The 26,700-nt window shown below is 43.4% G+C and overlaps 1 protein-coding gene across 2 annotated transcripts in view; it reads right to left on the reverse strand.

The window, feature by feature from the left end:
• Positions 1-26,700, reverse strand: part of SYBU (syntabulin) — a 113,577-nt gene that overhangs the window by 54,834 nt on the left and 32,043 nt on the right. The window contains exons 1-3 of one of the 2 annotated variants that reach the window (XM_065895052.1): positions 21,400-21,483; positions 17,614-17,694; positions 15,663-15,861 (exon numbers count right to left, since the gene is read on the reverse strand). In XM_065895052.1, the coding sequence (XP_065751124.1) occupies positions 15,663-15,861; positions 17,614-17,637 (223 nt within the window). In that variant the 5' untranslated portion in view covers positions 17,638-17,694; positions 21,400-21,483. Of the gene's footprint in view, positions 1-15,662; positions 15,865-17,613; positions 17,695-21,399; positions 21,484-26,700 lie in introns of those variants that run through there. The other variant, XM_065895053.1, reaches the window with a different exon arrangement.

The raw sequence follows: 26,700 nt of genomic DNA on the forward strand, positions 1-26,700 counted from the left end.
ACCACATTTTACAGATAAATCTCTTGTCAAAACTTTTATTATCTCATAGAACATATCTCTAAAAATGGATTACTAAGACTTCCGAGAAATTTGAGGCAATTTATGTTCCTATTATTTTGTATGAGAGTATCCCACTTATTAAATTCCTGCCAATAATGAATACTAGTTTGTTTGCATTTTTGCCAAGTTAATGATGCAAAGTGTATTTCTGATGTCTTAGCTTGCATGTATTTAATTATCAGTGAGGCTTAATGTTCTTCATATGTTTGCTGGCCTTTTATTTTTACACTTATCCTATGTATTGTTCATGTCCTCTGACAACTTTTCTATTAAGGTGTTAAGGAATTCTTATTGATCTGTAAGAAATCCTTATACATGAAAGGCATAGCCCTTTGGCACATTTCACCAAGTTTGTTTGCTTTTAGTTTATAATGTTTTTGACAACCAATTTTCTAATTTCTAGTTGTCAAATTTCTCCATATTTTCCTTTGTGATTTTTTCCAGTGCTTTAATGCTTAGAATGTCCTTATTAACTCCAAGATCAATTAACTATTACCTACTCTTTCTTCTAGATTTTTATAATTTCAGTTTTTATTATATCAAATCCATCTGGAATTCATTTTAAAATGCAGTGTAAGGTTAGATGTTAACTGTACTATTATTATTATTTTCTTATTTAGGAAATTTATCCTTTCCATATTACTTTGAAATGATTTTCTGATAAAATTTTGAAAGCAATGAATATTTTTTGCAAAGTGAATATATATATACACACACATATATACATCTGTATATATATATATTTTTTAATCCACATTTTAAAATATTAAGATTGCCCAAAGTGTGTGTGTGTGTGTGTCATATAATTTCCTGATATTTAACTAAAGTGTCTAACAACCAGTGCCATCCAACACATTTGGTGGCAATTAGGATGACCAAGTTCCTACTTCAACTTCCTTGTAACCTAAAGATTACATATAAAATATTTCTTCAAAGTCCAAGAAACATCTCCAGAACTTCTGGTTCACTTCTGAATTTAGATCTCAGAGCTCATTTGTTTTCCGAAATGCTGAACTAAACAATTCCAAAAGACTTACTTAAAAATAACATCAGGCGGAAGAAAACGTGGTTTTGTGCCATAATGTCTTGAAACATTCAGTTATGGTTTGATGCTGTTCAACGTTCAGTTGCATAATGTGGAGGAAGAACCATTTCTATTTTAAGGAAACATTACTTTAAACTATATAGAAATCTAGTTGATTCTCATGAATGACAAAAGTGTTTACAGACTATTTATTCATCCATTCAACAAATATTTACTGAGTATCTACTACGTGCCAGACACTGTTATAGGTGTTACTAGTCTTACTGATCCAGACGCTGACATTTTTTAAGATAGTCCAATGGAGACGGATAAAATGTCTATAGCTTAAACTCATGGTTAATCTGAACCCTGTGAAATTCCTACTACAAACCATTCAATGCTCTGAAAGGATGTAGGTAGGTAAGAAAAGTAACATTTATTAAGTAGCTATCATGTAGCAAGGATACTAATTTTTATCATATAATTTTAATAATATCTCATTTTTATAGGTGGAAAAACTGAGGCTCAGAGAGATTAACAAATCCAGCCACACAGCTACTAAGGTATGGACCCAAAGATTCAAACTCAGGTTTGTCTGACTGTAAAGTCCTTGTTTTTCTCAGCACCACAAGCTAACTGTTTCCTAAGTTTTCCTACCTATGTTTGTTCCAAGAGGAAACAGCAGAAATTCTGGGAATGCTCTAATTAAAAACAGACAAAGGAAGCTGTTAGAAAGAAGCCATCCCATCATAAACAGACCACAAAATTTGAGACAAGAAACTCTAGTTGTTTCCAGTTTTTGCTTCAACACAGTAACCATTTAATGCATGTCGTTCAGATAATTTTGCATTCTAGGCTTTCAGTAGCAAAATTTGAACTTCTATTCCTTCACCTAATTTTAGCATCTTTTCGGAGTGAGAATTCACAAGTCTACAAGTCTCCACACTAATTTTGATTCAGTATTATACAATGTGACACTACACAACTGCCAATGTTGAAGTGTAAGAATCTCATTCATCCATCCATCCATCCATCCTTCCCACAAATGATTACTGATTTCCTATTGTGTGCCAGACAGTCTTCAAGATATTAGAAATGTAATGATGACCAAGACTCCAAGATCCTCGTCCTCAAGGAGTTCACATTCTAGTGGTGGAGACAGTTAATGAAGAAGTAACAAAACACACAGAGAAGAAATTTTGATTGTGATGTACTGTTAATGAAACAAACTGGGTGATATTATAGAGACTAGCTGGGTGGGAGGTCGGAAGGTACTTCATTAGACAGGTTGTCATGGAAGGTCCTGAAGAGGTAATTTGAATTGAGACCAAAAAAATGAGAAGGAACCAATCCTGGAAAAGGCAGGGAACAGAAAAGTCCAGGAAGAGGGAAAAAGGAGTTTGGTGCATTGAGGAAACTGAGAAGAGGCCCAGAAAGCTGAGGGCAGAGAAGAATTGCTGATGAGGATTATAGGCAGGAAACCTACATTAATCTCCAGTGCAATGCAAGCCACCATGTGCATTAAGCAGGAGATGACCATGACTGGTCTGTGGAGAACAGACTGAATTAGTGATGTTATGTCTTGCTAATATTTATTGAGTGTCTACTAAGTACCAGGTATGTTTAGAATACTAAATACTTAACGCATTTAGTTAACTTAATCTCTTTGAGACAGACACTAATAAGACAGGCATACAAAACCAGCACTAGCGCTTAAGCCACCTCCCTGAGGCCACAGTAAGCCGCGGATATGAGTCCAAAGAGGCTATAACTCCAGAGGCTCCTTCTTAGCCCCTATGCTGTGTGGCCCCTTTAGGAATGAAGGTTTAGAAGCAATAAACCCACGTGGAGACCACTGTCATAGTAGAAATGAGAGATGACAGTGGTTTGGGGTGGTAGTAGTAAAAATTGAGAAAAGGAGATGGATTTGGGATACATTTTGGAAACATAATTGGAAGCATTAAGATATGACAATGAGGGCTTCCCTGGTGGCGCCGTGGTTGAGAGTCCGCCTGCCGATGCAGGGGACACGGGTTCGTGCCCCGGTCCGGGAAGATCCCACATGCCGCGGAGCGGCTGGGCCCGTGAGCCATGGCCGCTGAGCCTGCGCGTCCGGAGCCTGTGCTCCGCAACGGGAGAGGCCACAACAGTGAGAGGCCCGCATACCGCAAAAAAAAAAAAAAAAAAAAGATATGACAATGAAAAGTAGGAAGGGGTCAAGAATACCTTCTAGGTTCTTTGCTTAAGCAATGGAGAATATGGTGGTCACTTCTGAGTTTGGAGAAAAATGGGTTTATGCGTTTGTGGGGGGGTGAAATTAAGAATTCTGGTTTTGATACGTTAAATCTGAGACACAAATTAACCAGGACACTGGAGATATCAAGTAGGCAGTTGGATATGTGAGCCTAAAGCTCAGAGGAGAGGTCAGGTAGCGGAGCATCACCATCCTACAAGTGAGGAATTTAAAGGTTTGAGCCCTTGGGGAGGGCAGGAAAAGAGGGCTGAAGACTGAGGCACCTGACACTGTGAGGGGGGAAGGGATGGGGTGGAGCTAAGACTCTCAGAGGGCGGGACCTCAGGAGCCAAGGAGGAAAATCTTTCCTAAGAACGAAGCTTGTTCAACCGTGTTGAGTGCTGCTGGGAAATCAAGGAAAATGAGGACAGACAAGAGAACGTCAGATTCGCCAACGTGGTCACTCACGTGCTTGACGAGGGCAAATTACGGAGATAGGATTTTGGAGTTTTGCTTGTGATGAAGGAGCAGGGAAATAAGATGGCAGGTGCAAGGTGATGAGGGGTCAAAGGGAACTTAATTTCTCTTAAGGATGTGTAAACGCGAGCGTATGTGTGTGCCGATGGAGGTGAGCTTCTTAAAGTAATTGGAACGAAGCACCTCCACGAAGACATGCAACCCACGTCTATAAAAACCAAGTGGAGAACCGAGAAATCATTTAATGAACGTTTCCCTGGTTTCTTGGAGACAAAATAATCATTTCCCATATAAACATTCCCGGGATTTCTGAGCTATTTTGGAGCCTTGAGTACTCCCATAAAAGTCATTCTGGTGCAGCACTCAGCAGCAAAGGAGCACGTGAAGTGAAGTGAGGTGAGGCAGGTCCATTTCTTCACAGGACTCGTGCTTTCTCTCAAACAAGGGTCTCTACTTGGTTTTCTACCAAGCGCCAAGTTGTCTGATTTGTACGAGCAACCACAGGAGGAATTTGCAGGGGAAAACATCTTGGTCCAAATAATCAATGTAGTATAATGACACATTATCTAGGAGTTTTGGTGAGGGAGCAGCCGATGCTGAAACTGGGAACCAGGGTGGCTCAGTCACTGCCAGGAGACAGGTGAGCCCCAGCAGGGGGGTGGGGAATTCTTCTGTCTCGCAAGCTTTTATTTCTCTTGCTCTTTCTTTCACAGGGTTATGATCTTTCCAAAACAGGGATGTTACTAATACTTCTGATCTTCCCTCTTCTTAGTAATATGAGTTTATTTGCAGTCTCTAAGCCACACCTTTATACAGATTTGGGTTTTTTTTAAGGTTCCTTGTTGGGAGAAGATAGCAGAGAGGGAGAAGGGGAGAGGGAGGAAGGCGAGCTGGAAGGTAGGAAGGAAAGAATAGAGACACAGAGACAGACACTAAGAAGCTATCTCTTGATCTCTTGAGAACCTTGTAAGAAGGAAACCGCAAACCACTCTTAGGACACCTGAATTACAGTGAGCTCTTTTGCAGCAATGTAAATCCTTTCCCCCTTCCTTCTATTTTTTCTCACATTGAGAATTTGAAGCTAGTGCTTGTCAAGATGGAGTAAGTCATAAAAATGGAGAAATGTTAAAGAACATTAAGGAAAAAACAATGCTTATTATACAGTTTGTGTAACTGCTACATGTCAATTTTTTTCTATTTGGAAAAAAAGGATTTGTTTTAGGGAATATATGTGAAGCATGGTATTTACTTCACTTTAAAGAAAAGGTACAAAGAAAGAAAAGAGAGAGAGAAAGAAATACGCTCAGGAACAAGTTAGTTCCAGTGACATTCACAAAATGAAATTCTGAATTTTGAAAGTTAGCCTCAGAGATGAAACGTCCATCCACAGAAGAATGGCTGAATAAATGAAGGCCCTCCAAACAGTGGAATACGAGCTGTCATTACAACGAATGGGGGCACTTCTATGGACTGACAAGCAGTGACAGGTACAGGGACTGCCTGGAATACACATTCCTGGAGGTCAGGAGTCCTGTCAAGGTTGTTCATCCCTCTAGTTCAGCTCCTAGGATAGCACCTTGCCCACAACAGGTGTTCAGTAAATATTTACTTAAATAAACAGAAAGAGTCATAGGTCAATACAGCGTGATCTCACTTTGGCAAAAAGCAAAACAAGATAAACCCTATAAATGTGATTACGTCCACTCTGACATATGTGTTTGCACATGGTTATTAGTTTTGAGCTGAAAACATATAATAATTAGCATTAAGGAACAGATAATCCTCACCAACACCTCAGAATACATAGAAGGGCAGGTTAAGGCCCACAGGGTCTCAAGAATTCTGAGAACTGGGTCAGCGTCTGAGATGAATCCTACCTTTAGGGACTTCCACACTAAAGAGGAGAGAAGAAGATGGAGCCAGCCAGGAAAGAGGAGGCGTCCTGTGAAAATTCACACGGAGCAGGGAAAAGTTGAAGGATGGGTTTCTAGGGGATGGGCGTGAGTGCTGGGCAAGCCCCCATCATGGGCACTGGGAAGTTTGGTTTGGGTTCCCTCAAAAGTGGGAGCAGTCAGCCCAACACGACTGGCTTCCTGGAGCCAGAGCAGTGTAACCCGGGCAGCGACTGGAGGGCGGGCACCATGAATGTCCAGCAATGCGCAGAGCAGCTGGGCAGGATCTCAGCTCTGGCAGCCGAGGGGCTGGACTGGGTCTCCAAAGCAGGAGATGCCACAGTCCAAGCCCGACAGCAGCGGAGGTTTAGAGTGGTTACTGTGAGCAGACACCAGCAAAGCCACCTTACAATACAGGCACGCCCAGCAGCCTCGTGGACCCCAAGTGCATGCATCTCCCCTGGGGTTTCTCAGAGTAAAATCCACCTGGGCGGTGGGGCGGGGTGGTGGCCAGGGTCAAGTTGAGTCCTGGGAAACGTGGGTATGTGGCTTTGTGCCGAATTCCTTCTTGACTCTAAACTGGGCTGCTGTTATCTAGATGAAGCGGGTGCCATTTACTGAGATGGGAATTCAGGGGGGATGAAGAGGTGAAGACAAAGAATCCACCGTAAGATTTGGTGGAGGGCACTGAGAACTTGGCAGGTGTCACTTCAGTGGAATAGGAGGAAAGCCTGATTCGAGTGGAATAAACAGAGCTCAGGCATCACTTCCTCCAGAAAGCTTTGCTGATACCCAAACCTTCCAGTTCTCCCACCACCAGGCACACAAAACGTGTGCACACCTCACATACTCATATACAGTCATACACATACATGAGTATATCACTCATGACATCCACACACACACACACACACACCAATCACACACACGCATGCACCTCACACACACATCTCACACTTATATATACACACAAAAAACTAAACAAATAAAAAACAAACCTGGCTGCTGTTTTTCTCCTGGCTTCCGAGTACCAACTCTTGAGTGGGGTATTTTCTGATTTTCTTAGCAAGAGAGCTCTCTTCTAGCTACCACAGCACTGGAGGCATGGTCCTGTTATGCAAATGACTCTTTTTGACATTTAGAGACGCTGAACTCCTCTGGACAGGAATGTTTCCTTCACTGAATAAACCTATTACATTGAGTACTGGGTACCGTTCTAGTTGTTTTACTTCCCCAGCAACTAAGTATCCTGCTCTCAATGCATTAAATGAATGAAAATATTTCACTTGTCCTGTTCTCCACATTATGCCTTCTAGCAAATTCCAATAAATACTCATTAAGCAACCGCTGTGTGTCAGGTATAGTGCAAGGAACTATAGTGTTCCTGCCTTCATGGAGCTTACAGTCTACCGGAGAGTCAGGTAACTAAATATGAAAATTTCAAACCAGGTCATGCAGTCTGATAGAGGCAGGATAAAGAAGAAGCACCTAACCTAGACTGTGAAATGTATCCTTCAGCTACCTACCCTGACCTATGAATAAACTTACCTATATTCACCTCAGGCCTTTCTTTTCTTTCCATATGTGTCTTTCTTGGTCTACCTTGGTCTTATTACAAAGTTATCACTTCTCTACTATTTTCAATCTCTCTTTTTTTCTTGTCTATTTTCCCTCAGCCTAAAAACTTTATCAAAATGTTTCTGATTTGATAAACACCCTATCTTTACTTTAAATGCAACCCTTGTTTTTATTCTATTTTCTCTTTCCCATCCCTGTTAAGCTTTTTTTTTTTTTTTTTTTGTGGTACGCGGGCCTCTCACTGTTGTGGCCTCTCCCGTTGTGGAGCACAGGCTCCGGACATGCAGGCTCAGCGGCCATGGCTCATGGGCCCAGCTGCTCCGCAGCACGTGGGATCCTCCCAGACCGGGGCATGAACTCGTGTCCCCTGCATCGTCAGGCGGACTCCCAACCACTGCGCCACCAGGGAAGCCCCCTGTTAAGCTTTTAAAAAAAGTTGTCTACACCCTATTTTGTACCTCCCATTCACATCTCAGCCTGGTGCAATCTGGAGTCCATCCCCACAGTTTTCTGGGACTGTTTCTACCTAAGATCCCTGATAACCTAGTGGTCTCATCCTTGAGCACTTTTACAAACACACCTTACTTACTCTTGCTGCGACCGACATCTGAACCTGTTGGCTGCTTTCTTCTGGGAACGCACTTGTCCTTTGGGATTGGAGACACGGTCACTCCTGGCTCACCTCCTCCCCCTCTATTGCCTGTTCTCAAATGCCTCGGTGTCCTTTTTCTGCGTCCTCTCGTTTTATCTCAGAGTTCTAGCCAGGGTCCTCTAACCTTCTTCCTCCATGTTCCCCCCTTTGGTAATGACAGCCATCCCCCATATTTAGAAAGTTTGCTTTACAAAAAAAAGTTTGCTTTTCACTTTCAGGAAAGACCTACGTTTGCATTGTTTTCGATAACCGAAAGAAATCCGAAGAGAACGTTTGCTTTTATGAAACAACGCAAATATCAACAATAGCATTCAGCATCTGTTTTGTATCGATCTGTTGTAGAGGTAGCATGCAGCCCGAGCAGTGAGTGTGGCCGCAGAGCTGGTCCTCCAGGAACTACACTCGGCATCTCAGCATCACGCTGCCAGAGCTTTGAACTGTGCCTGTTGCGTCTGTGCTTTACCTTATTTTGGGCATCCGTTAGCAAGACGTGTCCTAAGATGACTGCTTCTTCACTCTATGCCATTTCTGCTTACAGAAGGTTTCCTAGGATGTTCTACTTTAAGATAGTGGGGAAACCTGTATCACCAAGTCCCTTCACTTCAGCTACCAGCACCTCTGACTTCTCTTCACAGCTCCAGACCTTTATCTCAAATGCAGAAAAGCCTAATCTGAACTCATTCACCAGACTCATCCCTCTCCCCAGTCCTGCTCCTCTATTTGGGTTCGTCCGGTGGAAATTTAGACACCATTCCACTTGTAATTGGTGATTCAGACACATATGTTCTGGGGACAACCCTCACACATATTACTTTATCATTTTTCACTTAGACTGTCACCACAACGGCCTTCAGAACAGGCAGGTTCCTCCCCGTCATTCCCTGTTTCCTCCTATCCACTCTCCAACATGTGATTAGAAAGATTTTTCTAAATTATAAATCTAGTCATAAGCCAGACAACCCTTCCCTGCTGAAAACGCTTCACTGGTTCTGAAAGATGTTTAGCAATTGCAAAATGGCAGCCCGTGTGCCATATCCAACTACTTATGCGTGCTATTTGGCCCATATAGTAAGAGAAAAAAAAGCTGAATTTTAAGAATTCTGAATATTGTTAGAAGGGGCACACACTGTCCAGTTCTAGACTCTAATTCTATTGTCATCTATCCAGGTGGCCTCACTCTTTACGTTTCTGGTCCAGCTCCTGTATAGACCCTGGATCTCAGGGGTCAAGGTTTTCACACAGCAAACAAAGCCATTCCTGACCTGGCCCTGCCCACCTTTCTAATCTCATTTCATGCTTTTAACTCAGGTCTGCTGATGCCAAGGCTCGTGTTTATCTACTACACCACACTAATGAATGCTACTTCTTTGAACCCTTGGGCTTATGAAATGTGAGAGGCCAACGCAGATAATAAATGGAGCAACAAACTCAAATGACAAGGAAGGAGTATGTGTGGAGTGGGTGTGGGTAAGAGGGACCAGACACAAAATCAGTGAGATAAAGTCAGTTGTGTGGGAAACACATCCAAAGATGTGGCATCCCATTTATTTTGGTGTCAGGGTTAAGGCAGTAAAATAATTGATTTTTCCAATCCCTGTGTTTTATTCATCTTTGTAGCCTTAGCCTGATCCTTAGCAGGCACTGAATAGATGCTTACTGGGTAATACATTTTTGTGGACATTTGCAAGAAGCTCAATGTCCTGCTACTCCCAGGCCTCAGTTTCTCTTTTTTCCATCTCTCTCAGTGTACCTACTGGGTGTTCAGGGTACATTCATGTTGTACCCAGTACACCTGCTTTCAGTGTACCCCAGATAATCCTAACACCAAAGTAAGTAAATGAAAAAGAATTAAAAGTATGGCTAGGGCTTCCCTGGTGGCGCAGTGGTTGAGAGTCCGCCTGCTGATGCAGGGGACACGGGTTCGTGCCCCGGTCCAGGAAGATCCCACATGCTGCGGAGCAGCTGGGCCCGTGAGCCATGGCCGCTAAGCCTGTGCGTCCGGAGCCTGTGCTCCGCAACGGGAGGGGCTACGACAGTAAGAGGTCCACGTACCGCAAAAAAAAAAAAAAAAAAAAAAAAGTATGGGTAGAGATAGTAAATCCAGGGAGAGGATTCCATAGGAAAATAAAGGAAGGAAATGCTTTCTCCTCCCTTTTGCTTTTCTACCACTTGAACACAAGCTAAACCCATTATGTAGACATAAATAATATTATTGCTAAGACTAATGACATAGGAATTGTAAATATAGAGTGAGAAGCTATAATTCCCAGGGAAGGTGGAAGCATTTTCCTTGCCTCATGCTATGGGTTTAAACAGCTTGGCTGGCCACCACTTCTGCCACCTTTGATCCTTGTTCATCTTGGGATGCCACTGGGGCATACCCCGCCCATCCCTCACACAAAAGTCTCCAAACACGTACAGAACACAAAGCATGAGGCTCAGACTTCAGTAGGCGTAAGAGTCATCCAGAAAGCCTATAAGATACGGATTCCTGGGCCCTCCCATCCTGAGACAATAGGCTCAGGTGGTGCCAAGTCATCTGCATTTTAAACAAGTTTTCCTGGGGATTCAAAAGCAGACGAACAAAATTTCTCGGAAATTGCGAAACAATGTCATAAACATGAGTATTGTACAACATAAAAGATCTTCACGTTAAGTACCATGATTTGCTCTCAGGCATGGCCAATTCCAACATGATTGTCTTTTACTGTTCCCATTGCTAAGTAATTTTTAAGTTAAATGTCAAAAATTTTGCTCTTGTCCCCCTGATTGCAGTTACCACATCCTCAAAGAAACACTGTCTGGGGGCTTCCCTGGTGGCGCAGTGGTTGAGAGTCCGCCTGCCGATGCAGGGGACCCGGGTTCGTGCCCCGGTCCGGGAAGATCCCACATGCCGCGGAGCGGCTGGGCCCCTGAGCCATGGCTGCTGAGCCTGCGCGTCTGGAGCCTGTGCTCCGCAACGGGAGAGGCCACAACAGTGAGAGGCCCGCGTCCCGCAAAAAAAAAAAAAAAAAAAAAAAAAAAAGAAACACTGTCTGTGTGCCCTTCATTTGTAACCTATTTCATTGGGTACTTATTTCTGACACTGAGGCAGCTAAGCACTTGAAATATATATTACGCAACAGTGCCTAGGTCCACGCTCATTAAAATGATACTAAATTCTTAGGGGTTTTGTTTTTTTTCTTCATAGCATGTTGGCAGTCATTCACTTATAGTGTAATTCAGTACTGCAGCTCACTCCAATCAGTTCATCTCAATTCTGATCATTATGTTCAAAGGCTTACTCTATCCAGATGCCAAGTTTCCTCAACTGGACAAAAGCAGAGCAGAAATATTTCTGTTTGGCAAGGCCAGGCAACTTTTTGGAGGCATTATCATGCCGCGGCAGGGCACCAGTCAGGTTATAATTTGTCGTAATTGTTCTTCCCACAAACAGCAACAATGATTACCTCTAGGTCACTGGCACTCAAAGAAGGATTCCTCCTCGGCCACTGTAACCACCAAAGTACTTTCTGCAAACACCCTACTCAGGATTAGACTGTGAAGAATCTTGGATTCTGTCTTTCACTTGATTGATCTGGTACATGTTTCTTTTTTTTTTTTGGTGGTACGCGGGCCTCTCACTGCTGTGGCCTCTCCCGCTGCGGAGCACAGGCTCCGGACGCGCAGGCTCAGCGGCCATGGCTCACGGGCCCAGCCGCTCCGCGGCATGTGGGATCTTCCTGGACCAGGGCACGAACCCGTGTCCCCCGCATCGGCAGGCGGACTCTCAACCACTGCACCACCAGGGAAGCCCTGGTACATGTTTCTTAATGGGTTAAGTCATAAACTTGACTGTGTATGTGCGTGCACATTAGAGACATGGATATAACTCAGGGAAATCACTGGTCTCCCATAAAACCATCAGCGCACTACATGCATCATCTCCCCCACCTGCCATGTTTACAAGGCACCCCAAGGAGAACTAGCCTAAAACCCAGCAATCCATCTGCCTCCTAGTTCTAAGGGGTAATTATTGCTTCATCTGAGCAAAGAGAAATGTGTGTCATGCTGCTAACCACGTCAGGTGACTGCTGTATGTGACAGACTTGCCCAGGTCATTAGCTTTTCTAATAGAGGCTGGAGTTGTGGCACAACGACAAACATGCATAACAATGCACTACCAACAAAAAACGGAGAAAAATGCACAGAGGCCTAGATTCAATGGGCCACACCCAGAACACAAATCACAAATAGGGGTTTTATCACTTCTCTGGGCACGTTAAAACAGGAAGCATGGGGAGGGGGAGTGAGAGGGAAGGAAGATAGGGTGATTTGATGCCAAAATATTGGTTAAAAAAAAACTGACTAAAAATAAAAGAGAGGACATGAAAGCAGGGTTGTTGTTTTTTTTTCCTATTAACTTACTAGTAACTGTACTTCCTTATGTATTCTTTTTTTTTTTTCTAAGAAAGCATTAGTTAACATTCATTAAGAACGTACAATGTTTTCCTTGCCATGCACACAAAATAGGGCCTGGTCTCCAAAGAACATAAGCTTAGCTGTGCCCACCTGAGGTCATAGTGACTAAGACCCAGCACAAGTTGTAAGGAATAGACTCTTTTAACAGGAGAATGACGTCCAAGTGCAAAATGACACGTGCTGATGAAATGCACAAAACATATGCATCTCTTCAGAGAAATTCTGCTAGTAAGAAGCTATTAAAAGAAAAGCTCTGGGGACACGCCCTCAATGAATTGCAAAAGTCACATACAGCTTCTTCCCTCTGAAATGAGATAGAGACAACATACAAATTAGCACATAGAATATCAAATCATTAAATGTTCCTCTCAAGGCTCCCATGGGAAGGAAAGGGAGAAGAAGGCAGTGGAGGGAGGGAGGAAAAGCAGGTAAAAACGGACAGGTCACTCTGAAAATAGCGCCCGGGCTTTTAATTTCACAGACCAGTAAAAATTAAAGGAAAAGCATGAGGGTGAGGGTGGAGGACATTTCAACATAAGAGTTGTCATTTATTTTGCTGAAGTACAACTCCAACCACTGTTTGGAATTTTTTGTTATAATACAAACGATAGGAAAGCCAGTCTCTCAAAATAAAGGATAGCCCTTTATAATAAGTGAAGTTAACTTTATGTAAACTCAATGCATTATCCTTCTTTTAAAAACTGAATATCTTAGGACATTTGATGCTCTTCACAATTAATACAGCCTTTGATACAGATTTAGGGAAAGACTCCAGTTTGCAGTTTTAAAACTGTAATTTTCAAATTAAATTGCATTGTGTTTGAGTAACATCTTCGTCTCTAATTTCACTATCAGATTGTAGGAACCCCTCTAACTCTTCATGCCCTCTTTCACATTAATGAATGTGATGATTTATAAAGAAAACAAACTAATGCACAACAATCACAGTAAGGTTATGAAGTTACAGCAGCAACAGACATCTCTAAATTATCTGAGTTTCATTCTAGCAGAGGATGGTAGTTTTAAGATTTGCATGTACCTTGGTCTCTGATCTAACTGCCATGATAACCAACATGTATTGCAGCTTCAGTGTTGAAGTAGCTGGACTAAAACCAGCTATTTCCCCCTGCTGGTTGGACGTGTTTTACAGTCTCTACCTCATTGCCTGCAGCTTCAATACTCCCCATAGTACTAAACCCATTTATTTCCCATCCATCAACTGACCTCCTAAAGCATCATTAACATGCCCCCCAAAGACCTTGCTCCTGTCAATTTTAGCCAGCACAGCACTCAAAAGCCATCATGGGGCTTTACCAGGGCTCTTAGGAAAGGAAAGCAAAGAACGACAAGGCATCAACCCAAACCTTGGGGAATAGCCAAGCAGGAAGATGAGACCCAGGAACAGAGGGAGTCCTATCTGGAGGCAGGATTCAAGGCTAAAGATCGAAAGGTAGGTTTATAGACACCCATCATTAGGTGCTTCTGCCACTCAATTCTCAACTAGTTAATGGCAGAAGGATCAATATCTACTTTCAATTTTCATGTACAGCATTATGGCCTTGGTGGGAGACAGGTCTCCTGGGAAGGAGGGTTGATCCAGGAAATGGGTCTTGGAAAGAATGATTCATGGCCAAAATTAACAATTTTATTTGTTTGCCAAATATATTTTCTAAGATCTATTTGGGGATTTTTCTTTTGTTTTGACCAACTTTTTCTTTTTTGCTGGTAACACTGCTCACCGTGAAGTCAGTCAGAGAGAGAATGATTATGTGGAGAGAATTTCAGGAATAAATGTGGAATTGAGTTATGTAAACAAAGCCGTGTCAGTGTGAGATGATATTCCCCTGGGTTCATCCACATTCAACCAGAGTGATTCCTGAACTCCAAAATGGAGTGAAAGTAAACAGCATTGCATTCTGCAAATACGACTCTGGGTTTTTGGAATCTTAACTGCTCCAGCAGTTTTCCTTTCTCTTTCTTCCTGGGAGAGTGTCAAACAAACCATCGGTGGGTTTCCATTTTACACTGGATTCAGCAACATGTTTTAAAATATAATACTTCGATAGAATTTTTTCAAAACCAAGTAGAGAATTTGAAGCCTTGTAGAGAAAAAAGTATAAAAATAAGCGGCACAGTATTTCTAATATACAACTTATGCATCGGGTGGAATTATTTTGTGAAAGTATATAACAAATCTAAAGCTACACTTTTAAAATCCCTGAAAATGTAATCACCAATACTAAATACAATGGAATATTGTATCCTGCTAAATTAGGGCATTAATCATAGCACCTTGATTCATATGTCCCTTTTCATGCATGTGTTAACCTTCAAATTACATTTTTCCTAAATAAATTCTAAAAATTATCCTCTGTGAAACATTCTTCATGAATCATAAGACAATCACTCCTTTAAATTTTACCCAAATTCCTAATACTTTTCAAAGAATACAAGTCCTTCTAAGCATGTGCTTCAATTTGTATAATAGGCTCTGTCAACAGGTAACGGTGGCACCTTCAGGAAGAGATTTATGCCTTTACCAAATATACTCACAACTCTAAGGAAACCTCCTCAAACATGTATCGAAACTGACATATGTTCTTTGTATTAAGGAACATCATTTATTAAGCACCTCTACAGGCCAGGACCTGCACTAGGAATATACTTAGGTACTCAACCTCTCGGCTACTCTACAAGGTAGGTATTATCATCCCATTTTATGGATGTAACAACTGAGGCTTAAGGAGATTAAGCGACTTGCCCAGGGTCACACAGCTTGTAAGGGGTAGAAAGGCCAGGGATTCCGGCCCACGCCTGTAAGGTTACAAAGCCTGTGCTCTTTCCCTCTAAAATACAAGGTCAGGCTGGTCCTGGGAAATAAACCACCTTGATCCTGACCTCATTCATTAGGAGTTGCTTTATCTTTGAGGATTCCATTAACAGAAGTACACAGGCTTACAAAGATTGCTAGTATAAAATGTAAGCTACTTTTTCCAGATTTAATGGAGGAATACATTTTACAAACAGTCATAGAAGCAAGGAGTTAGATTTCACATAGTAAATTATCAACTAGAATAACATACAAAAACAGGTATGAAATTTCATTAGGTTGAACCATTTGAAAATGCTGTGTTCGTAGGTCAAAACAGCCAAAAAGATGCAAGCTCGTATCATTCATCCTAATAACTAACGTCCAGTCCTAGACTCTAAGGGGCCCTCTCCAGATGCATTTAAAATGCCGGGCAGTGTACACACTTCCTGCCTTCATTCCCGTGGGTACTGTACCTGAGCAGAAGCTGTTGCTAATGGTCCTTGCTGAGCGCCCAGAGCTGCTGGGGTTGAACTCTCTGCTCTCTTCCTCCGAGAAGGGAGACTCAGACGCTGGGGACACTTGGTGCTGTTGCCGAGGCAGATGGGGCCGAAGAATCAAACGGGGAATCCGGCTCCGGGAAATCTCCTTCTCGTGATGCTGCACTCTCTGCTCCTTCTCCAAATTGGGCATCAGAAATAAAACAAAAGAACATTTGTTGCCCCCTCTGAACTCCAGTCTGCTTCTGAGCTCAGTTTCTAAGAAGCCACATTTCTGAATATCGAATCTTCACAGAGTAGTCCTTGTTTCAATAGCTAAAATGAACTCCAGAACTCTTCTACTCAGCTAAGCCTTCTAATTTACTGAAGAGCACACACTCCAGCACGGATGTACTTACACACACACACACACACACACGCACACACGCACACTTCCAGCCGCTAGCAGAAAGGCTATTCCGTTCTCCCAGGCAGCTCCTAACTCACCTTCTCATTCTGGCTTTTCCTATCACATTTAAGCTTTCCGCTCTCTCAAAGGCTCTTCATAACTCACAGCACACTCTGGTTATTACTCGATTTCCTCCAGACTTCCATTTTGCTTTCCCTGAATTAGCTGTGATACTTTCACTTCTGTTTTCCTGTCTCCTCACAAAGTAGACCCCTATACCTGAAACAAGTCTTTCCTGATAGATCATGCAGCCTGATCTTTCAAATCCCCTCTCTTCCGGCCAGGATTTTAATTATTCATTAATATCCTGGTACACAAGGCTTGTTGCCAACAGAAAAGCAAACAAAAATCCAATACCCAGTAAGATGGCTCCACCTTTTACATCACATTTAGCTTTTGTTTTCCTTACAGGTCACCCATAGGAAGAGATTTTTCTCTCTCTCTCCTTCAAAACACAGAATTAAATGCGGAGGGCCGTGCCTTCCTTGGCTTTAAAAATGCCTAAAAAGCAGCATTTTAGCAATATTTTTCCATTTTTAAAGTGCTTTCCCAACCATTATCTTGTTTAATCTTTACAACCGAGGCCATAGGGAGGACGCTAATTTGTGTCCCTATTTACAGATGAGGAAACTGAGGCTAAAAGAGCAAAGATGCTTAGCCAAACTGCTGCACATCATCTAGAAGCAGAACGGGCCTGCAGTCTGTCCAGTGCTTTTCGGGGTCACCACCACCCTTCCATATTAAAATGGACTCCTAGGAGGAGCTCTTCGCAAAAAAACCCACTGCTCACTCCAACCTCTGCAATTGAAAAAGGGCTTTGGATTAGGTAACAAACACTATTTGGAAATATGACCTCCTGTTCATTTCCACGCGGCTTACCAGTAAGGGTCGCTGCCAAAGTAAACACCTCTGGGAGGCCCTCACAGTGCAGAATTGAAGGGAAAGCCCCAGCCGCGGGTTAAGTCCCGCGGTCGCTCAGGCATCCACCCTATCCAGGGGAGAAAGCCGCACCCAGCCTCGGGGTTTGTTCTGCACATCAGTCACCCAGCAGGTATCACCCGTCAGCCACTCCGCTCGGCACAAGGCAGACCCTGAACCAATGCTGGAGTCCTTATTTCTCAGTCCCCAATACATCAAATCCTTTTTTATCCACATCACACACAGAGGACATCGACTGAGAGCTAGATCCCAAATCTCCAATTTCAGGGGATGGGATTAACCATTCAGAGTCAGTCTTTTTAATCCTCGGGCCAACCCTCCAAACACAGTATCACCTGCCCATCTCCCAGGTCTCATCACCTGAGCAACTGTCCCCTGCCTTCTCATCGTGCCTACCACCTCCTTGTCCCCGTTGATCACAACTCTAAACGTCACCCCTCCAGCTCTCACCTGACTCCCTTCCCCGCAGTGCACACCACTCCTCTCCCCCCGGCGCTCGCGGACACTGCCATCCGCGCCCGCGAGACGTGCCCTCCTTACCTTCGTCTCCCGAAGGGGTCCCATCGCGCTGCCGCCCGCCGGCTCCTCGCGCCGCCGCTGCCGCCGTCCAGGAAGAGGCACCTGCGGGCACCGGGGCGAGGAGACTGTGCTGAGCCGGCGCGCTCTGCGGCCGCCGGCTGCTGCGGGGCCGACGCGCCGCCACCGCTGCGGCAGCTCGCGCAGGGCCCCGAGGGCACGCCCGGCCGCCCCGCCCCGGACGGACACGTGGTGCCACCGCGGCTCCCGCTCCCCTCCCCCGACCTCCCTCACCTGCCTGCCCCTTGGGAGGCGCCTCGGCGCGCCCCGCCCGCCCGACTTCGCCGCGGGCCCTGCCCACCAATTCCGCGCGCCCCTCCTTGTCTGCCGAGCCCGACCCGGAGAGGGCTTGCGGAGGCTCGGAGCATCTCCAGCAGGGTGACGCCCAACACCCCCTTTTTGGCACCTGGTATCGGGTTCGAAGGGGGTGCACGTCGCAGAGAAGAACCCAGAAAAGCTGTGACATCACTGAGAGCCAAACTGTAGAAAGGGAAAGTTTTTGCCTCGCGGCTGCTCCCTGCCCTCTCGGTTTTAAGTCAACTTACAGCTCCCCACACAATTACCTCGCAGGAGAGAGACGGGGCGGTCCCCCTCCACCCGGACCCCAGCCAAGCGAAAGCTGCACGACTGACACAGCATCTGGGTTCCGGAATCTCAAAGGCTGCGATTCTCCTTGGGGGATTTGCATCCGAAGGGCCTGGCGATGGCAGCGCAGCACCGCAGGGACAGAACGAAGAGGCCAGTTCCCGCGGGCTTGGGAAGCCAGGTTGCTGAGGGCGAGAAAGCCTTTTTCTCCAGCTCTGGCCCACAGACGCCCGGGAATGAGTACCAGTCACGCTGCTTTGGGGACACCGCACTTGAACTCAGAAAACCAGTTCAAGGCAGCACTCCACTACCTTCTAGCGAAGTGCCTATGTGCCTAAAGTTCTTGACCTCTCTGAACTTCAAGTTTATCCTCGTTAAATGAGGGATAATAATAATAATACCTACGTCAAGGATGGCTAGGAGGATTAGATGAGGAAAACAAAAAAAAACAGCTATACCCAGCTGATTCAAGAGAACTTTCCAAAGGGCAGTCAAATCACGTCCAGCTCTTCCGGTCAATATTTGCTGAATCCTCTTACGTGACAGACAGAAAAAGCATTTGAGGCAGACAGATTTGTTCAAAATAGCTCAAAAACCTGTTCAGCTGAGGACGTGGAATAGGGATCATCCTTCGTCTGGGTCATGGGCCTTGATTTATTACACTTATTACTGTAGTTTCATCTGATGATGCAACTCTACATGTATAATAATTTAGACGCCCTTTATTTCAGAATTGGAGAATATTCTAAGTAGCAGTGTGGATGGGGAACAGCCCGATCGTTACACCCAGTGTTCTACACGGAAGGACTGTGATCCTTGAAAATGGTATCTGAACCTCCACCATCTCATTTGTCTGCCCTCCGAAAAGCACTTTTCTGAGTCCTCAACTTTCATATCTAGGAATGTACAGTGTAAGTCTAGAGAGAGCCTGAAATCAGAGGATTAGTGAAAGCAGTTTGCCTCCTCTATACCCATAAAGAAGTTTTATTCCATACATGTTCATGTCTTTTCAATCTACTTAGATTTGTTAAGTGAAGTTGATAATCTTACGATTCTTTATTTTGTGGGAAGAGCTTATTAATTCATACTTGTATACCTACAGCTGTCTCAGATACGGACTTCAGGAAAGTGATGTTCCAGGATGATTCCTACAGTCTATTATTTCCAAAATTATGAGCCTGAGGACATATACTGTGAGATAGGCTCGAACTGTTAACGTCAAACTGTTAAGGTACTTCTGAGGTCCCTCCTGAGAATTAAATCTGGGGGCCTAACAGCAGAAAACACCCTCCACGAAGGTGTCCAAGTCAGAACCTCAGAGTCATTCTTGACTTCTTCTCCTTCATGTGGCCCCGCATAGCAGAAAGCGTGAATGATCTCCACCCTACCCTAGAAATAGTGTCTTGAATCGGATTACTTCTGGCCTCTGTTTGACTGCATTTTCTTAACTTAGAGCCTAAACTGCAAACATCCTGGATTATTGTAAGAGCGGTCTAACTAAGGTTGTCTTGCTTCCAATCTTGCCTCTTATTCCTGTCTCGCCAGTTTTGCTATTTTTCCACGAGGCCAAATCGAGCCGTGCTTCTTCATTAAAACTCATTAATGATTTCTCGGTTGTACTCCAAGTAATATTCAAACTCCTTAACGTGGCACAAATGCCTTTCACGATCTGGCTTTGTGTATCTCTCCCATCTCATTTCTTGACACTGCTCTTCTTTGGATCCTCCCTCCCTCACCACCCCTACCCACCCCCAATCCATCGCCCCTGCCACTCCCCCTCCACATACAAATGGATACCCCTTGAACTGTAGCAATTGAAGTTCTCAGGAGGTACCGTGCTCTCTTCGTCCTCTAGATGGTTGCACACTCTGGTCCCTTTGTCTAGAGCGTTTCTTGCACCTCACCCACCCAACCCCCTCAACTCCTAAAGATACATTAAGTTTCACTTTAGAAACAGCTTCTTCCAGGAAACGTCCCCTGATCCCCCAAGAAGATCAGTCCTTACATACTTCCAGGACACCTATATTTAATTCACCCCAGGAGAGCTGTTATGATCTTCTATCAGAATCCCCTGCTTATTTGTCTGTCTTCACCAGGGATGAAGGCAGTGCCTAGTACAGGTCCTGACACAGTAGACACTCAATATATAACAGTCAAATGAATGAATGCATGAATGAGTGAATTTTCTAACCCCCTATGGGGCCCATCAGTACAGGATAAAGAATACAGACACAACTTCTGTTTAGAAAATGACTCAGATAAAGCTGCCTCCAATATTTCTTTGTATTTGATGATGGGGTGTGTGCCTTAAAAAAATCCAACATGTGTTAAGTGAAAGCCTTTACTGCAGAAATGCAGGCAGTGAGAGGCAATGCTGTAGCCCTGTTGTCACCATAGCAACCTGCTGAGGGAAAGGCTGATGATTTAGTGTTCAAACGCCTTTTAGCTCTGTACTTTTGGAACCCAAGTCTGTTTTTTATGCTGTTCTAAAAGGCAAGTTTTACAAATGCTAATATCTATCTTGCCTTTAATTTCATTCAAGTGTTTCTTACGTCGTTAAGTGTCTTATAACGTTTGCATTATACCATCAAAGAGATATAATCTAATACAGTATATTATAGTCATCTTTTATCTGCTTTAAAATATTCTCTGGTTTTGTAATTTTGTCGTTTTTCCTCTAGAAATGAATGTAATGCTGATTTTTTTAGAAAATAAATAATTCAGAAGGCTGGAACCCTTCAAGATTATAAATAATATCCCTGCCCAGACCTGGGAAGAACAGGGGAGATAGGTATTGTAGGCTGGGAGAAAAGGGATGTATTTATGTAATTATGGCCCCAAATTTGGGATAAATTATTTGATTCTTTGCCTATGTGAAATTTGTAATTAAGCGATTCGTACCTTTTGTTTGCACACAACTTTATATTTTCAGAGCCCTTTCACATGTATAATCTTATTTGAACCTCACAAAAATCCGGTGAGGCATATGTTGTCAAACTCTGAAACCAGATAAGTCATAAAGGACAGGTTTTTCTTGATAGGAACCCCCCAGACTGCAAACTTCACAGAAAAGACAATACAAAGGCACTGCCGAAGAGAAAAGGTCTGCACCATTTAACCAAGATACCTCCCCATCTCCCGTGTCCACTCCTCCTCTCAGCTCACCTGCGTCTGCTGGGGTCTCTCGCAGACTCAGTCAGGGCTGACAAAGCCCCAGCTCCTAATCCTATCAGCCGTGCGAGCCAGTGCTACCGTCTGTCTCAGTCACCCGATGGTGGGTTATCCTCACGGCAACGAGGAGCAGCTGACGTGCCTTACAACACGTCATGAAGAAAAGAAACTGCATTCTGGGGCATCCTGGGATTTTTTTTTGTGGTGGGGTGGAGACCCGTATTTTTCTTACCAGGGAGAGAGCTGCCCGTTTTCCCCTAAGAGCATGTGTGAGTGATCCACTCTCCTCTCATTGTATGTGTTGTTGTTGTTACTATATGGTTAAGGGATTTTGATGTTGTAAAACTGTAATGGGTAGAATTCTGCAGGATCACTCCCTGAAAAGGGGGTCCAGAGAGTACCTGAGGCAGACAGGAGAGTGGGTAACTGAGGCAAGGCTGTCTCAAACCTTTGTTGGGTTCAGAGTGTGTCAATTATCTCTGCTCTGCCAATGAGCTTTCAGTCAGAGATCTCTCTCAGACGAAGAACAGGAATGAAGGGAGAGTCCAGGTGAGGAGGTAGGGGTTGGGGGTTGGGGTCTCTGAAGGATATAGTCTTCTGCTTGCCTAATGGGGAGCGGACACGAGGTAATCCTCCCCAAAGCCGTCTGCTGTTTGTGGCCTTTTGTCCATTTGTGAGAATACGGGAAGAGATTAGCCAAGGACACAGGTATGGTGACTGTATTGAGCAAACTGGGGAAACGTGGATGGACAAGTCGGTGTTTACTTCTTGGGACAGTAGATTGGAATGATTAAAATCAAGATGCTCTGGAAAGTATGAGTGTAAAGGTTGCCATCCAGATAGGAGAAACCAAGCCTTGACATTTATCTAATGAGATGATGCAAATGATGGGACAAGACAGGGAGATGTGTGGATCTACAGACTTACAGAAAAGGCAAAGGAAGTTAGTTATCTGTAAGGCCAACATCGGAAGGCCTAAATCCAGAGGCTGAATTCTGGACCTGAGAGAAAAGCACCTTCCTTTCCCAGGAGACCAAGGGACCAGACGGTATGAGAAGGACAGGGCCTTTGAAAGCTACCTGAGCCCAGCAGGGTAGCTAGCCTCCTAGAGGGATAAGGAGTGAAGGTTGAGATTCTCCTCAGACTTGGCAAGGGTAGAACAGGTATCTCAGGTTAGAGGCTCTGAGGGATTCATTCAGCATCCCACAGTCTAGGCTCAGAAAAAAATTTATAATCTGGGTTCTCAGGAAGCAGATCTGTGGCTAGATTTGAGTTACATAAGGATAAAAGAATCTGTTCTCCATTATATGATTTATTTCCATGAATTTGCACTTCTTTTCCCCTCAATTTTCTAGTAAAAATGTTTTCAAATTTTTAACAATAATTCTGCCTTTATTTTTGCTAAAAGATTGGGGTGGAAAGGAGGATTTTGAGATTGTCTGCTGGAAGGACAAGAGCAGTATTGCAAAATGGGGCAGAGCGCCCCTAGGGGCCAACTGCTATGATGGCAGCTACAGAAGCCCAAGGGAAACCTGGAAGCACCAGACAGCTGCACTGCTGGTGGCGGGTGGAGGTATTACCTCTGCAGTTGTGGAGCTCAGGAGACTTGTTTCTGCTTTATTTACACCTCCTAGGCCATTCCTATGAACCATTTTCCTTTATTACCAGAAATCTTGTGACCTACTGATTAAACTCAGCCCTTGCTATGTAGTTGTAGCTCCTCTCAAATCCACAGCAGAAAAATCTGTAGGAAGATAAATCCAGAATTTGGGAATCTGGCTTATGTTGTTTCATCTGCCCATGTGTCCCTTCTAGTTATTTCTAGAATGCTGTTTCATCAAAGAGAAAAAATGCTTTAAAAAAAGGTAACTTTAATATTTTCTTTTTAGAGGTACTAAAACCACATCGTCAAAATTTTGGCAATTAAAAGAAAAATATGACTCATCATCTCATTGCCCTAACATCAATTATCCATATTCCTTCTGTTAGCATTTTCGTGTACTTACTTTCAGGCTTATCTACTGTGTATCAAAATAGCACTATTAAAATGAGAATACGATTCGAAGTAACATATGGCATTTTAGGCCTTTGATGCCATCTCTTCTGGCTGTTTCTGGATGGCTAGCACACATACCCACTGTTCTCCCAGGAAGTTAGTCACCTTCTGTTTGTCTTCTGATTGCGCACTAATCTGAGATACGAGGCTCTCAGCTCGTTGACCAACAGCTCGGGCTGCTGCTGGAAGGTCAGAGCACAAGGATGGCTTCCCAGGTCTCTGGTGTCAACTGCACTGGCCAAAAGTTTCAGGAAGAGCTGCCGGTGGGAGAGAATTAGCAAATTCCAGACTGGAGAAATGACCTCAATTCAGAAGTTGGTACAAAAACAACTGTGTCCCTTTCTATTCAAAATCCCAGCGTCTGGCTTGCCATAATGTGATGTTAATTCAAGGGAGAGCAGGAAAGTGAGATGAAGTTCCCAAAGTTTGCCAAGAGATCTGTGGTGGAAAAATGTAGTTTAATAAAGGACATGGATTCTCAAGTCCTGAAGGCCCAGATTTGACTCCTTTGCCTCTTTCTGACTGCGTGACCTTAGAAAAGTTGTTTAGCACCTCTAGGACTCAGCAGGTGATAAGTATACGTTAGTTAAAAAAAGAAGGGAGGAGGGAAGGAAAGAAGAAAGGTCAGGTCTCACCAGTTAATGTCTCTGGGCAAATGAACTTCTCTGATCCTCATTTTCTCACATATAAAATGGGCCTAATAACAGTGATCAGTTCATACTACTGTTGTTAAGATCAGACAAGAATACATGCAAAGTCTATCATTTATGTCTGGCACATGGTTGGAGCTTAACAGATATCCTCTCTCCCTCAGGACCAAACCATTCCAACCACTACTGTTGCTACCTGCTTGCTTGTTTTCCATTCTCCTCATCCTAAATTTTTTTATTTTAACAGTCATTAAAGGGAAACAATAAATTTTCCCCAGATGACTTATGATATAATGTGAGAAATGATTTCTCATTAGAAAAGAAGTTGACAGAACTTTTCTTCCCAAAGGTAGATGGAAAAGGTTACAGTAGATGGCATGAAAAATGGCCAGATACCTATCATTCATTCATTCATACATTCGTTCATCCATCGATATTGTTTTGTTCCTATTCTGAGTCAGACACTGGCTTAGACACTGGTTCGAGAGCCTTCAAAGATGAACAGTGTTTCCTGTCCTCAAGTATCTCACAGTCTAATTAATAGAGATATGGGTATGGCCATCAAATGTTACACTATTCATTGTGTTAACGTCATGACTTGCCAGCATCCGAATTAGACTGGAGTTTGAGATTTCCAGGGGTGAGTTTTGAGATAAATTTTGAGGGATGAAAAGATACTATTATAATTTTGGCTCCTTCAGAATCCCTTTCTCTTGATCTCTCCTCTCTTCTTCTTTCCGCTCCCTTCCCCTCCCTCACCTTGTCCTCCTTCCCCCTCCACCTTATTTCCACTTTGAGAGACCTCTGCTGCCCTAATTTTTAATTAGCTCTATTATTAAAAAATTCAAGAACACCATGTTATACTGCCACCTGTTGGCTCATTAGTAAATTTCTCTTCTGACAGGTAGTTTCTTTGGTTTGCAACAAAGTTTTCAGAACAGACCTTAGTAGTGCCTTTATTGAAACTTTCAGCACTTTCAGAAAACTTTCATAGTTTAGGTTACACAGAACTGAACACCAATGAATAGCATCAATATTCAGTGGGTATAGGATAATGCGCATGTGCTTTGTGGTCTGAAAAGACAATAGTCCAAAGCTCCTTTCTTCTTTTGACCTGCCAAGCCACTGTAGACAAGCAAGATAAGTCATATGCAGTCATATGGTAAAGTCATATTCAGATAGTCCCTACCTTATATATTCCAAGGTGTATTTTTGAAATTAATAGACTTTATTATTATTATTTTTTTTTGGTTTAGGTTTTAGGTTTACAGAACCTAAACCTACAGTTTTAGGTTTACAGAACCTAAACCTACAGTTTTAGGTTTACAGAAAAACTAAGCAGAAGGTACAGAGTTCCCATATACCCCTTCACTAAGGTCTACTTTTTTTACTTTTTATCTTTGGGCACCATCCATTCCCTGTCTACCTGATTAATTAAGTATGATTATATATGATTATACTCTACTTCTAAAGAAGGTTCGAGTAAGTGCCTGTCAAACGGATGTATACGCCTTAGTCTTCCCCTGCCCTACCCATACCCCTGACCCATCTCATCTGGTTTACCTCCAAGGTCTTCTAGATCTCCATGGTTGACTAAACACCAAGACTTATGGATCCTTCTTGGATAGCCTTAAAAGCACGACCTCTCCTCTGGCCTGAAACTGAGCATGGGGAAACCACACAACCCTGAAAATGAATGACATGGCTAGCACTGGCCTTCTAACTGCAGTGGGGTCCCAGGGCTGCCTGCAATCATTTTATGCTCCCTAGTTAACATAAATTCTCTCCTATTCTTTATAGGGTCTATTTGACACCTTCTTTATATTTCAAACCTACCAGCCTACCACCTCATCTCAGGCTGTGCAGATGCCCTTTCTCTCCTGACTGACTGACAAAATAGAAGCTATTAAGAGAATTCTCTCAGTCTCCTGCCTCCAAACCTATAAATTCACCTACCTCCATCCCATCCTTTCCATGGCCGGTCCTGTAGAATGGAAGTTGTCTCTCTTCTGTACAAGGGTAGTTCCTTTATCTGGGCTTTGGATCCCACTCTTTTCCACCTCTTAAGCAAAGTTATCCCATCAGTTAGTCCTTCCAACTCCCCAGGTTTCTATTTCCTTATCTGAAAAATGGAATAATCACAGTACCTACTTGTGAGCATCAAAGGAGTTACTAAGCATGAAGAACTTGGAAGAGTGCCTAGTATATACTGAGCATTCCGTGAGTGTTAGCTGTTATTATTAGCTATTATACTTTTTTCGGATAACTTTAACCTACTTTTCTATCAGACACTTCACATCAGCATTTAAACATGCTGAAACCTTTCCCAAGGAAATAAGTTACTCTCTGAACTCTTGTACCTTTCTAGTACTACCCAGTTGCTTCTCCCCATTCCTCATAGAACTTCTAAAAAGGAGTCTGTATTCCCGGGTCTCACATTCCCTGCCCCTTCACCCAACCCACTCCACTCATGCACCTGTACCCACCATTCTACCAAACAGCTCTTGCCCAAAGTAAAAATTACTTCCATGTGGTTAAATCTAATGGCTAGTTTTTATCTTAACCTTGATCTCTCATCAGTCTTTGGCA

Source organism: Phocoena phocoena, chromosome 17 (genome assembly GCF_963924675.1).
Source record: "Phocoena phocoena chromosome 17, mPhoPho1.1, whole genome shotgun sequence".
Classification (NCBI taxonomy): domain Eukaryota; kingdom Metazoa; phylum Chordata; class Mammalia; order Artiodactyla; family Phocoenidae; genus Phocoena; species Phocoena phocoena.